Here is a 12,362-nt window from a genome sequence, read left to right as displayed (position 1 = left end):
TAACCTCTTTTGTTCTCAATTACAAGAATCGGAAAAGAAAATATGAAATATACCCCATATGCATATTTAGCATAACTGGTTTATCTAAATAAAGTAAGTTAGTTGGGAAATAGATTCATACCTAGTTTTTCCTCCATTTGCTCATTTTAGCACCTACCAGACTATTTTAATACTATAAAGAGGTATGTGAGAAAGAGAGGATACATATGATAAAGAATGAATGGAACCAGGTGAAATGAAGATACCCAAATTAAGATAGAAGGAAGTGTGATATACATACAGTCAACTCTCAGCTATAGAATCCTAGAGCTAGAAATTATAAGACTAGTGTGATAGAATTGGATAGATTGTAATTAAAATGTTTAAGAAATATCTATTTAGACAAGTATTCAAGTTTTTAAAAATAGTATCTATTTAAATTTGGAAATTAAGAGATTAAAAGTCTACATTATCATGTTTTATTACAGAGCACTACCAAACTTCAGATTACTGCTAAAATTAAATGAAAGGTTTTCTTAGAAGAGATGTATAGTTTGAAAAATTTATAATGATTTCTAGATTTGAGAATCTTAATTTGGCCTCACTCAAAGAGTAACGTGAACTTTTCAAAAGTAAGTTAGAAAAAAACCTATAAATATTGTATTAACATTGTCATCATCAAAATAAGAACAAAAAGTTAAATTCTGTACAATTGGGCAAACATGATAGGCCACCTTTAGAGAAAGAAAAATTTCCAAGAGAGGGAGACCTTGAGAATACCTGGTGTGGAGTAAATAATGTCCTTGACAATGAGTATTTTTTATTTGTGCCATTGAGTAGAGATGTATGACCTTGGTCAAATTGCATAACCTTAATAGTTTCAACCTACCTGTTATTAAGGATTGAATAGGACCAGCTACTTTATGGCTATATTAAGTGGTCAAAGCTATAATCTTTATGGTGGGGAAAATGATAATATAGATTATCCATAAGTTATCCCAAATCTCTTTCACATATACAAATGCAGAATAACATTTGACTGTACTGGGTTTCAGGTATTTTTCTTATCTAGCACATATTCAAATGGAGATAGATTTAAAAATTGAGTAACAATAGATAAACCAGGCTTGTATTAGCAAATGAGTGTCACCATGAATGATTAAGCGGGTTATAGTGTTTCAGAATAATTCTGTGTGTGTGTGTGGTTTTTTTTTTTTTTTTTTTTTTTTTTTTCAGTATAGGGATTCTGAGGTCCACCAGGAGAAAATAGTAACATAATAACATTTCCTAAGAGAGAACGCTGAATTTTTTTTTTTTTTTTTTTACTATTTTTAGATTCTATTCATTGGAAACGTTATTGAAATGAGTGACTTGCACTTACTGGTGTAAGATTTTTATTTCAAAATGAGTCTTAATAAAATGAGCCATTAATAAATGTCTTCAGGATTGTTAGTATCCTAAAGACATCTTTATAATTTGAAGGAAAGTAAAACATTCTTTTTGGCAATCTAAAATACCATGTTAATAAAAACAGAATTGGAAAATACTTCTAAATATGTATTTATATGGGAATATTATCATGGTAAGTAGGTGAAACATATTCCAAAACCAACAGTGCTAGTTCTGTAAATTTGCCATGTCTGGATCCTAAGAATTATTGCAGTTATTTAAGAGTCTATGTGAAGATTGTGTCAATTTAAGTAAAAGTGGAGACCTCTTCATTAGTTTACATTATATATGTTAATGAATATATTCTTCTCTTAGAACAAGGGGTAACAGTGGAGGCTTCTACCCTGCTCCAACCTAATTCTCTCTGTTTTTTCTACTACGATTGAATGGTGTTGGCAGATTTAACTTGAGAACTGCGGTATCTTTATGTATAGAATGTTAACTCAGTGTCTTTTTTTATTAGTAAGAAAGACAAAATCAGGTGTGTGAAGGAACTTTGGAATTCCTGAATCTCCACAAAATTTAGTTAATGGATTTAATGTAGTTGAAATTGTCAAAGTTAATACACGTAAAGGTTGTTTTGTTATATTTCTTATATTTACATTTGAAAATATGTAGTACTTGTAATAGTTTTAGTAGATTCCCTTATTTGGGAGTTCATAAAATAGTGATTCAATTTTTTGGAAAAATGTGAAATGCTAACAGCCAAATAATGGTTTTTAAATACTTTCTTACAAAATTTGTGGTGCATTTGGGAAAGAGAAACTGATATTCAGAAATGACATGTCTGTCACCAGGAGATAGTGAGAATTTCTATTTATTGTAGTAGAGAAGCTATTTTTAGTGTATTTTGTATTAAATGTGCATGAATTAAAGGAAATTTTGTGCAAGTCCTGTTTTAATATTTATATTTTAAATATTTTTCAAATCTTAAGATGTATAATGTTAACTTTTTGACTATGCTTTTTTTTTTATCTGGGATATTTTCTGTTTTGCCTCTGAAAATTTTTGATTTTGTTAATAGAGTTTTTTTAATTATGATAGAATAAAAGTGCTAAATGTCTGTATTATGGGTTATTTCTACTAGAGCATACTGATTTTTTAAATTACCTTTTAGAATACAAACTTAAAATTACTTTCTTCTTTTTCTCTATCTTCCCTAGATACTCTGCACATTGAGAATATATTTTCTTAGTGATATTTGACTGGGGATATTTACATAATTAAAAAAAAATTAAGCTTGTCTATTAATGTAATACAAGGAAGAAGGGAGGGTTTTAGCATAATGCCACTAAACCTAATGAATCAAATTTGGGGTCCTCTAACCTGGCTGTTAGATAACATACTTCAGTCAAATAGTTTTCACATAAGATATGCAATTTCAAGAATTATTTCTAAGATTATTTGAAAAGCCTAATTTTTGTTACTTTACAGATATTCCATTTAAGCAGACCTCTTCCATAGCTGTAGCTGGAGCAGTAATCGGAGCTGTTCTTGCTCTTTTCATCATTGCTATCTTTGTGACTGTGCTGCTGACTCCTCGAAAAAAGAGACCATCCTATCTTGACAAAATGTAGGTAACTTTTTTGTCTTTGTTCAGCTATGAATATCAGTATGTGTCAATCTTTATATTTACCTTTATAGCTACTCATAAAGCACTTAAGGGATAGAAGAAAGGTTAATGTTAGGGCCTTGTTAGATGACCCTAGTTTCATCGGAATATCTCAAACTGTATCTTGGTAAATGAACATTGTCTAGCGGTAAATTGCTAGACGTAAAGAACAGCTTTACATTTTCCACCTAGAGTGTATTAGACATCTTTGTAAAGGGTAACATAGTAATACTTTATGTTGTCCTGCTTTCTCAATAGAAATGTAGGCCTTTCATGAAGTGGTAACCAAAAGACATATAAAAATACCTTTGAAGGTTTAATGGTTTCTTCAGATTGTATATGTGTGTCTTATGTATAGATACATCTTTGAACCATCAAGTTATTAAATACATTGAGTTTTAAAACTTTTTTCTTAAGAAAAGTACTTTTTTTTTGGTTTGGTGAGTTATGAAATATACATCTTCTTATTTAAAGAATAAGCAGTATTTTTGGCCTAGTCATTGAGATAGAGTTGTAAGGCAGAAATTGCACCCAATCAGATGACTGGTATCTCAGTTCTCTTAATTCCATCAACAGCTTTGTTACTTCATCTGAGAAATATGAATAGTGCTGTTTCTACTTACTTTACATGGTTGAGAGGAGAGTAGAATAAGACAATATTTTATAAATAGTGAGGTGAAGCTCTTTACAAGTGACATTATTTCTTATGTGGTTTATTAATGTTTTGATGCTAGGATATAAGGTTGACTTTCAAAGAATATATTTCTTCTGTCTTTGTAAAATGCTTTGTATGTCTTTGCTTCTCCAATTTGGCACAATTCTAGCACTAGTCTTTGGATCAAAGACACTTGTGTGTTAGTTACAGCTCTGTCATGATCAAATTAGTACTATGACCATGAACAAGTAAGTTACTTTATCTCAATGGGCCTCATTTTTCTCACCTAAATCGCCTATGGCACGTTGGAGCTAGAAATTTGCTGCAATTTTAATTAGATAAGAAGGAACAATTATTTTAAATAAAGGATGGTAAATTGCTCTTTCAGTATAATGCTTGTGGGACTGGATTGCTTCAGTCTTTCAAGAGTGACTAGCATGTGCTTAACTTAATCTTAATTCTGAGATTATCTTAGGCTTTTCTATAATTTTAAAAATATAATTTACTGGTAGGCGAACAAATTAATATAACCATTTTATTTATCACTTAAGTTTTAGTCATTTAAAATACTATTTTATGCTCATATTGAGACATTATTAGACCACAGAGAATTTATTATTCAGCATCTATAGCTTTCATTCTCCTTATCCTGTAATGTAACTTTTTGTTTGATTTACTAAGCACAAGTACTGAAAATGTTATCTCTGATCTTCAAAAGCATGAGAATATATTTATAAAATTTTGTAAAATGCAGAGAACTACAAGGTATATTAAACCTATCTTTGTTATAAGTAAATAATATTTAAAATATGTGAAAATATTGATTTTTTTGATAGATCAAATCACTTTGAAAAAAATAAATACATTTCCTAAAAATGTAATGATGGTTTTGTTTATTTCAGATGGCAAAATTTATAATGATCTGTAGGTTGAAAATATTATCTGGTGAATATTCTAAGAGTGCTAGAGCTTTTGAAAATCAGCTTGGAAGTATTTCTAAAATAAAGTATAAACTTTTTTCATTATGACACTTTGGAGGAAAGGTGACACACATTTGATTATCTCTAAAATGTTGATGGACATAGTCAAATATTAAAATATGCACTGCTTAAGTAAAGTCATATACTGAATTACTTAATAATTTCAATTCTTCTATTTTAATTTCTTCTTTAAACATGATTGGTTCTACATAGGGGAACCTTTAAAAACCAATGTTTACTTTTATTTTCATCTTTCATAGGTTAATGGCAATATAAGAAGTGAATTAAACATGTAGGCTCATATAAATATATAGTATGAAGAAAATATTCTCAAACCTTATGAGAACCTTGATTTTTTTTTTTTGCTTTTTTTTCTTTCCTAAATGTGGCAATCACATTTTTTAACCTTTGCAATGCAGGATTGACCTTCCACCCACACATAAACCACCTCCTGTGTATGAAGAACGATCCCCACCTTTGCCTCAGAAAGACCTATATCAGGTATGTGTCCATGACTACACATAAGATAATGTAAGATACAATAAAAAATACTAAGCTATTTATATTATTTCTTTCAACTGTTGTTTAGTCATTATGCATTAAAGATTACATAGCAATACCTAAGTTTTAACATGCTCAATCATTTCTCTGAAACATTTAAGAGATTGAATTTTGTCAACAAACAAGAAAAGTTACGGCTAGTACAGATAAGGCAAATCAACATTATATTAGGCTTTTTACTAAATACTTGTTGAAGATGTACTGTTAACACAGTTTTATTGACATACAGATTTATTGTAAAATGAAAAGTAGAAAATGAATATCTATTGAGTAGCATGAAGGGCTTCTTTTCCTTGGAGTGTACTGTATTTTATTCTATTTTGGAATCAGTTCACATTAATTCATGTGAAAGTATTGATTCAGTGCTTTTTTCTTGTATTCTATACCTGTATTAATGTGCTATACTTGGTATTTGGGAAAGTTTAAACTATCAATATTTGAAGTCTCTGATTCTCAACTTTGGTGGGGTTTTTTTATTTGTTTGTTTGGTCTTTTTCTCTATTACCCATGTAACATATTGGATCTCTAAACCTGTACTGGGGTTTTATAACCTCTGGGGGAATAGTCTATAATACTTCCTCCTAAAGTATGTTCTGTATCTGTAGCCTGAATAAGGCAAATCTTTAGCCTATCAATTAATTGATTTAATTTGGTGGAAAAATTTAAAGGAATGTTTCTGCCAGCCAAGATGTTTTCAGCTTCTCTTCCTTAGCTGACCATATAGTCAGTCTATTGACCAAGCATGGGGTAGGAAGGACCATTCCCTGGCACGTGCACCGACTGTTAGCAGATGCTAGGTTTGTCATCTTGCACAGTTAGGTGTCCTGCTGGTGAAAATGTGCCATCTTTTCAGACTTCTTGTTCTCAAATAAAGAGTATAGTCTCACATCTCTTGGCAAATAAATGAAATAGACAAGCGGTATGAAATGTTACAAAATTCTTAGCTGGAGCTGTTGTTCTTGTTGTTTTTGTTTTGGTTTTGGTTTGGTTTTTTGCCAGTTAGATAACTGAAAAAGTAGCTCATTAAAACATTCTGTAGATTCCTAGATGAAGTCGGTCTACTTTTCATAATCAATTACCTATAGGTATTAATAGTTCTGTAAATTGCCTATTTGCATCATTTTTCAAATTTTTTGTTACTTTTTGAACTTTGCTTCTTAGATTAAGGAACTCTGTGATGTGGATAGTAATCTTTTGCATTGTATTCATCTCTTACTTTTTAACCTTGTAGTGTCACACAGACAATTTTAAGTTTTTATTTAGTAAAAATTTGTTTGTCTCTTTCCTTTTATTTGTTGGAAGTTGTGCCTTGTCTGAAATGGCTTTTTTCCATTTCCTTCTCTCTCCCTGAACTAGAGTGTAAAAAAGGTCTTAGAAAACTAACAGTTTTATGGTTTATGTTTCATTTTAATCTGAAACTGTATTAAGCTTGATAATGAGGTAGAAACCTGTTTTTTTCCCCAATGGGATGATCAGTTGTCCAAATATTTTAAATTACTTGTACTTTTGCATGGTTTGAGAGCACTTTTATCCTAAAATAAATTCTTATACATATTAGATCTGTTTCTGAACTCTTAATTTTGTTATATTGCTATGTCTTTCTCTTCTGAAACCAAGATATTGCTATTTCAATTGTTTTATGATATAATTTGATATTCAGTAAATTCCCTTATCTCTATTCTTCCTTTCAAAATTTTTCTTGACTTTTCCTTTATGTGTCTACTTCAAAATTACCTTCCCAGATTCCATAAAAATTCTATTGAACCCATGAATTACTTCATTAAGAATTGACAACTTTACGATAATGTTCTTTCTTTCCATCTAGAAACCAGATACAAGCCTCTATTCTGGTGGTGGCGGTGGTGGCGGTGGTGGTAGTGGTGGTGGTGGTGGTGGTGGTATGTGTATGTATGCTGGAATAAAGTCTCTTTTCTGTTATGTGCTTTTCACATTCCTATTAGGTTTACTTTAGGCATTTTAAGTACTTTTATAGTCACTGGGATTTCTCTTCACCCTCCTCCCATGGATTTTTTTTAAGTTGGCTGTTATTAGCCTATAAAAATGCCTTTTTGAAAACATGAATCGTATATACAGCCTCTGTTATCAAATTTCTGATTCATTGTAATGGTTTTTCATTTTATTTTTTTGCATTTATTAGGAATAGAATCTATTTGCTGCAAATGATGGTGCTCCATTTTATCCCTTGCATGTTGTGATTTCTCAGGGAAATACATATGAGGGGCTTCCTTATGTTGTTCAGTTTTAAATCTAATATGAAATAACTGAACACTAGTATAGAATTTCCTTACATTAAAATTTTTGAAAACACTGCATTCTATTAATAATGCTATTTTTTGGCTTTGAATTGGAAGAATTATAAAATAATTGTAAAAAATATTTTCCAAACCTACTAAAATGATCTAGAGAACATTTTCAGAAAAACATATTTAATGTTTTGAATATAATTGGATTTCTGATATGGAAAAATCTGAATGTAAATGTAAATCTTTTAGAATATTCTATGTTTCAGCCTAAAGTAGCATTTAACCTTAGAAATCATGACCAGGAGATTCCATGGAATGGGTATTTATTTGACTCTACTGAGAATGATAATAGGAATTTCAGTCTAGCAGCAATATTATGGGGAATGAGGCTTTTGAAGTTATTTTTACAGTGCTGACATATCATGTTAATAAAAGCTTTTCAATCGCTTGAACTGTCATGAGATTTTCTCTTCTATTTTCATAGAAGTTACCTGTCAGATGATTTTTGGTAAATTTTTAATTTTTAACAACCCTGAAACTGTTTCATGAACAGTATTTTGTGTATAAGAATACACATATCAATTTTCATGTCTTAGACATTTGGTTTATATATACACAAATACATATATTTTTGTGTATATGTATATTTGTTTATATATACACAAATAGGTATATTTGTGTATGTATGTGTAAATTTTCTATGTGACGAAATGTAATATGTTCATAAAGTAGTTGTGTGAATGACACAATATAAAAAGCTTATTGATATGTTTTTTAAAACTCTTAGTTTAAGTGAATAACATGATAAATATAGCTGTTACTCCTATAAATGAAAGTGCTTTGGGTTCTTAAAATATTAAAGTTTATAAAGGGGTCCTGGGGCCAAAATTTGAGAACTCCTGTTGTAAACTGTAAGCAGTGTGAAGGCAGGGATCATGTCACTGTTGTTTAGTACCATATGCTTAGTTCATGACACAGTGCTTGGCACATGTAAGTGCCTGATAATTTTTCTTTTTATTTGACAGATCAAAATTGTATATATTTATGATAAACAACATGCAATGCGATGTTTTATGTGGAATAACTAAATCAAACAAATTAACATATGCATTACCTTACATACTCTGATACCAAACAGTTTTTGAATGAATAGGTGAAGGAATTAAGCCCTTCTTTATATCCTCTTCAGTTTATGATCTGTGAAAATTTCTCTATTGTTTATAATATCCATATCACAGGTACTGTATTTCAGTATATTTAATGTCAGTGTCTATAATATCAGTGTATCAAGTACGAGATAGCAACATAAAATGTATGAAAAAGAACAGAGAAAAAGAGACTATAGAAATATTTTAAGATGTTAGCGATTATCTGTATAATAGACTTCTTAGTGAATATTATTTTTGTTATATTTTCTGTAGTTTCTGTTTTTTTCTGCAATGCCTTCCCCTCCTCTGTAAGTAGCCCTGTAGCGTAGGAAAATAGAGATGTATTTGAACACCTGAGTCACTGGCCTGGAGTGTTAAGTTGGTCATACTGGTTATGAATTGTGTCAGCAATGTTAACCATCTGAAAAAACTGAATTTCTTTCCAAAAATTTACCATAGTATATTGCATTCTTTAGCAAATGTTTGTAAATATTCATGACAGTGTAGAAAAAGAATGTTTTTACATTTTTTGAGGTGTATAGATAATACATACAAAACAATATAAGGAGGTATTTTCTAAGGTCTCATTCCCATTCCTATTTACCCTACCGCATCTACAGATAACCACTTTTATTAATTTATTTGTCTTGGTACTGTTTCTTTAAGCATAGACAAGAAAACACACACAAACACACTGAGGTGCATTTTTATCTATTTCCCCCTTTTATAAGAGGTAATGTATACATATACCATGTTACATATCTTGCCATTTTCTCTAAAATATACTGGAGTTCTTTTATTATTGAGAATGCAGAGAGCATTCTCATTCTTTTCTCTGTCTACATAGTATTGGAATGTGTGTATATTATATAGCCTGTGATGTCAAAAGATTTTAATAAACCAATGATGCTATACTGAATATTCTGGTATATATGCTCTTATGTTTGTATGCAAGTATAATCTGCAGGGTAAATTTTTAAATTTGATCTTGCTACATCAAACAGTAAATGTATTTATAGTTTTGGCAGATATTGCCAAATAATCCTCTATAAGAATTGTACCATTTTGGACTTCTACCAATAATATTTTTAAATACCTGTTTCTCCACAGCCTCACCAATAGTATGTATATGTGTTGCACTTGATTATTGCTAATCTGATAGGAATGGCAGGTACATATGATTGTAATTTTGCAATATTTTATTAGTTTCTGCATCTTTTCAAGTGTTTAAAAATCAATTTTTTCCTGAAAATAGTCATTCTTTTGTCTTTTTATTTATTAGACAAAATTATGATGAACTTGTAAATGTTTTATAAGTAGGTGTGAAAATATTTTTTTTGATTCCAGCATGAATTGTATGTGCATTGCTCCATGATACCGAAATCTGGCAAAAACAGTTTAGTAAAGATGAATCATATATCCCTATTGGTTTATGTTATAAGAAGATTAAGAAAAGCAAAACAGTTATGAATTGAGCTCAAATGTTACTAAACTTTGTGGTTTTAAGAATTTAAGTTCATGGGATAAGTCCCTCCAGTTATTCTGTTACAATCAGGCCATATTTCATTTAAGCCTTTCTTGAACCCATTCACTTTTCTGCTCTGTGTAGTTTCATGCATTTTCATTGTATCTTTTTAAATGTTGTTTTTCCAATACATCATTGCCATCTTTCAATAATAATTTTTAGGTAGGCTTCTTTTGTTATCATTGATGGTCTTAACTTTTTCCCAAGATCTGAATATTTTAACATGTTTCCAGACACTACCAATAGTTGTGATCTTTGGGATTAGGGAAGGGAGGAAAGAATATGATAGAAGAATTAACACTTTTTTCCAAATCATAGGAAAGTATATGACTGAATGGATTATTCAAATAAGTATTGAGTGTTTCTAGCATGGAATTCCCCTTGAGTAGAGAAAAAGTTTTTATCTTTCATATTGCCTTCAGTTAGTACTGACAATTATTCAGACAAGTAGTGAAAGTATTGTTGGGCCTTATTTTACTCTGAGGTGGAAAAAAAATTTTTATGATCAACAGAGCTTGGATAAAATAATGATTTATAAACTAATTTTAGTTGGGGAAGGCACTTCAAAGCAAAAAGAAATACTATTTAAAAATCTAAATATCTAAACATGTTTGTAAAGAATCATAAAATTAAAGGAGATACAGTTGTAACATGTAAAGTATAAAAGATTGACGTCTTTATCATATCGAAGCTTTTGCTATCTATTTTATAAATGAGAAAAAGATAAGGCTACTTTATGAGCTTTTATAGGGATTAGTAAACTCATATATGCTACATCCTTCGAATAGTACCTGATACACAGTAGTTATTGTGCATCTGCGGTTATTGTTATTTAAAAAGAAGCTGTATAATTCTTGATAAAAATATTAAAGATGCTAAGCAGTTAAATTATTTCAATAGAGAAAACTGATGCTACTTTGATTTATTTAAATTCAGCATATATTTCTTTTGGAAATATTGATACCTTTATTATAAGCTTAGTAGTGCTTGAAATGAAACTAGAATATATGGAGTCTACACTTTTTGATTCATAGTAGTGTTTTGATTTTCTTCTTTGTCATTTATCAAATAAATATTTCTTGAATATTTAATATGTGCCAGTACTGAGAATATATAGTTAATAAAAAGATGAAAAAAATTGTCTGTGGAGCTTACATTTTAGTGAAGAATGGACAATACCTATGATGACAACTTTCTTACTTTTTAAGAGCTTTATTAAAATATAATTAGCACACTAAACTGCACATATTAAAAATGTAAATTGGGTATGTTTTACATTTACTGCGCACACACACAATATACCTGGCAGATATCACCACAATCAAAATATTGTACATAGCCATCATTTCCAAAAGTCCTAATGCCTCTTTGTAATCTCCCTGCTCTAGTTCTTTACCAGTTTCTCTTTCAAACCCTTGGGAAACTAACCACTGATCTGCTTTCTGTTGTGTATTAATTTACATATTCTCGAATTTTACACAAATTTTATACAATATGTTCTCTCTTTTGGTCTTGATTCTTTATATAGTGATTTTGAGATTCATTCATGTTGTGTTGATCAGTAGTTCATTCCTTTTAGGTAGGTATAATATACCACATTTTGTTTATATATTTATCTGTTGGTGGAGATTTTTGTTTCCAGTTTGGGACTATTACAAAGTTGTTATGGACATTTTTGAACAAGTCTCTGTGTAAATACATGCTTTCATTTCTCTTGGGTAAACACCTAGGAGTAGAGTGACTGGATCATATGGTAAGTGTGTATTTAACTTTCTAAGAAAATACCAAACTGTCATTTTAAGTGGTTTTACCATTTATGTTCCTATCAGCCATGTGAGTTGCTTCATACCCTTACCAATACTTGTTATGGTCAGACATTAAAAATTTTAGATATTCTAATAATTGTGTGGTTGTATTTTATTTAAGTTTAAATTTGTATTTTTCCTAGTTACTAATATATAGAACATTTTTTCATTTGCTGGTTTGTCATCAGTTTACATTCTTTGCTGAAGTATCTGTTCAGACTTCATTATTTATTTTATTGCATTTTAGGTTTGGGGGTACATGTGAAGAACATGCAAGACTGTTGCATAGGTACACACATGGCAGTGTGATTTGCTGCCTTCCTCTCTTTCACCTATATCTGGCATTTCTCCCCATGCTATCTCTCCCCAGCTCCCCACCCCCCC

General features: G+C 30.2%; 1 protein-coding gene across 2 annotated transcripts in view; it reads left to right on the top strand.

Annotated features, from left to right (window-relative positions):
- The window catches only part of NECTIN3 (nectin cell adhesion molecule 3), a 136,489-nt gene that overhangs the window by 74,889 nt on the left and 49,238 nt on the right, over positions 1–12,362 (top strand). For both annotated transcript variants that reach the window (XM_017547835.2, XM_017547836.1), the window contains exons 6-7: positions 2,863–3,001; positions 5,095–5,176. In XM_017547835.2, coding sequence (XP_017403324.1) covers positions 2,863–3,001; positions 5,095–5,176 — 221 coding nt within the window. The remainder of the gene's footprint in view (positions 1–2,862; positions 3,002–5,094; positions 5,177–12,362) is intronic.

The sequence above is a fragment of the Cebus imitator genome, unplaced genomic scaffold (assembly GCF_001604975.1).
Source record: "Cebus imitator isolate Cc_AM_T3 unplaced genomic scaffold, Cebus_imitator-1.0 Scaffold201, whole genome shotgun sequence".
Taxonomy (NCBI): domain Eukaryota; kingdom Metazoa; phylum Chordata; class Mammalia; order Primates; family Cebidae; genus Cebus; species Cebus imitator.
This window is presented reverse-complemented; position numbering and strand designations above follow the sequence as displayed.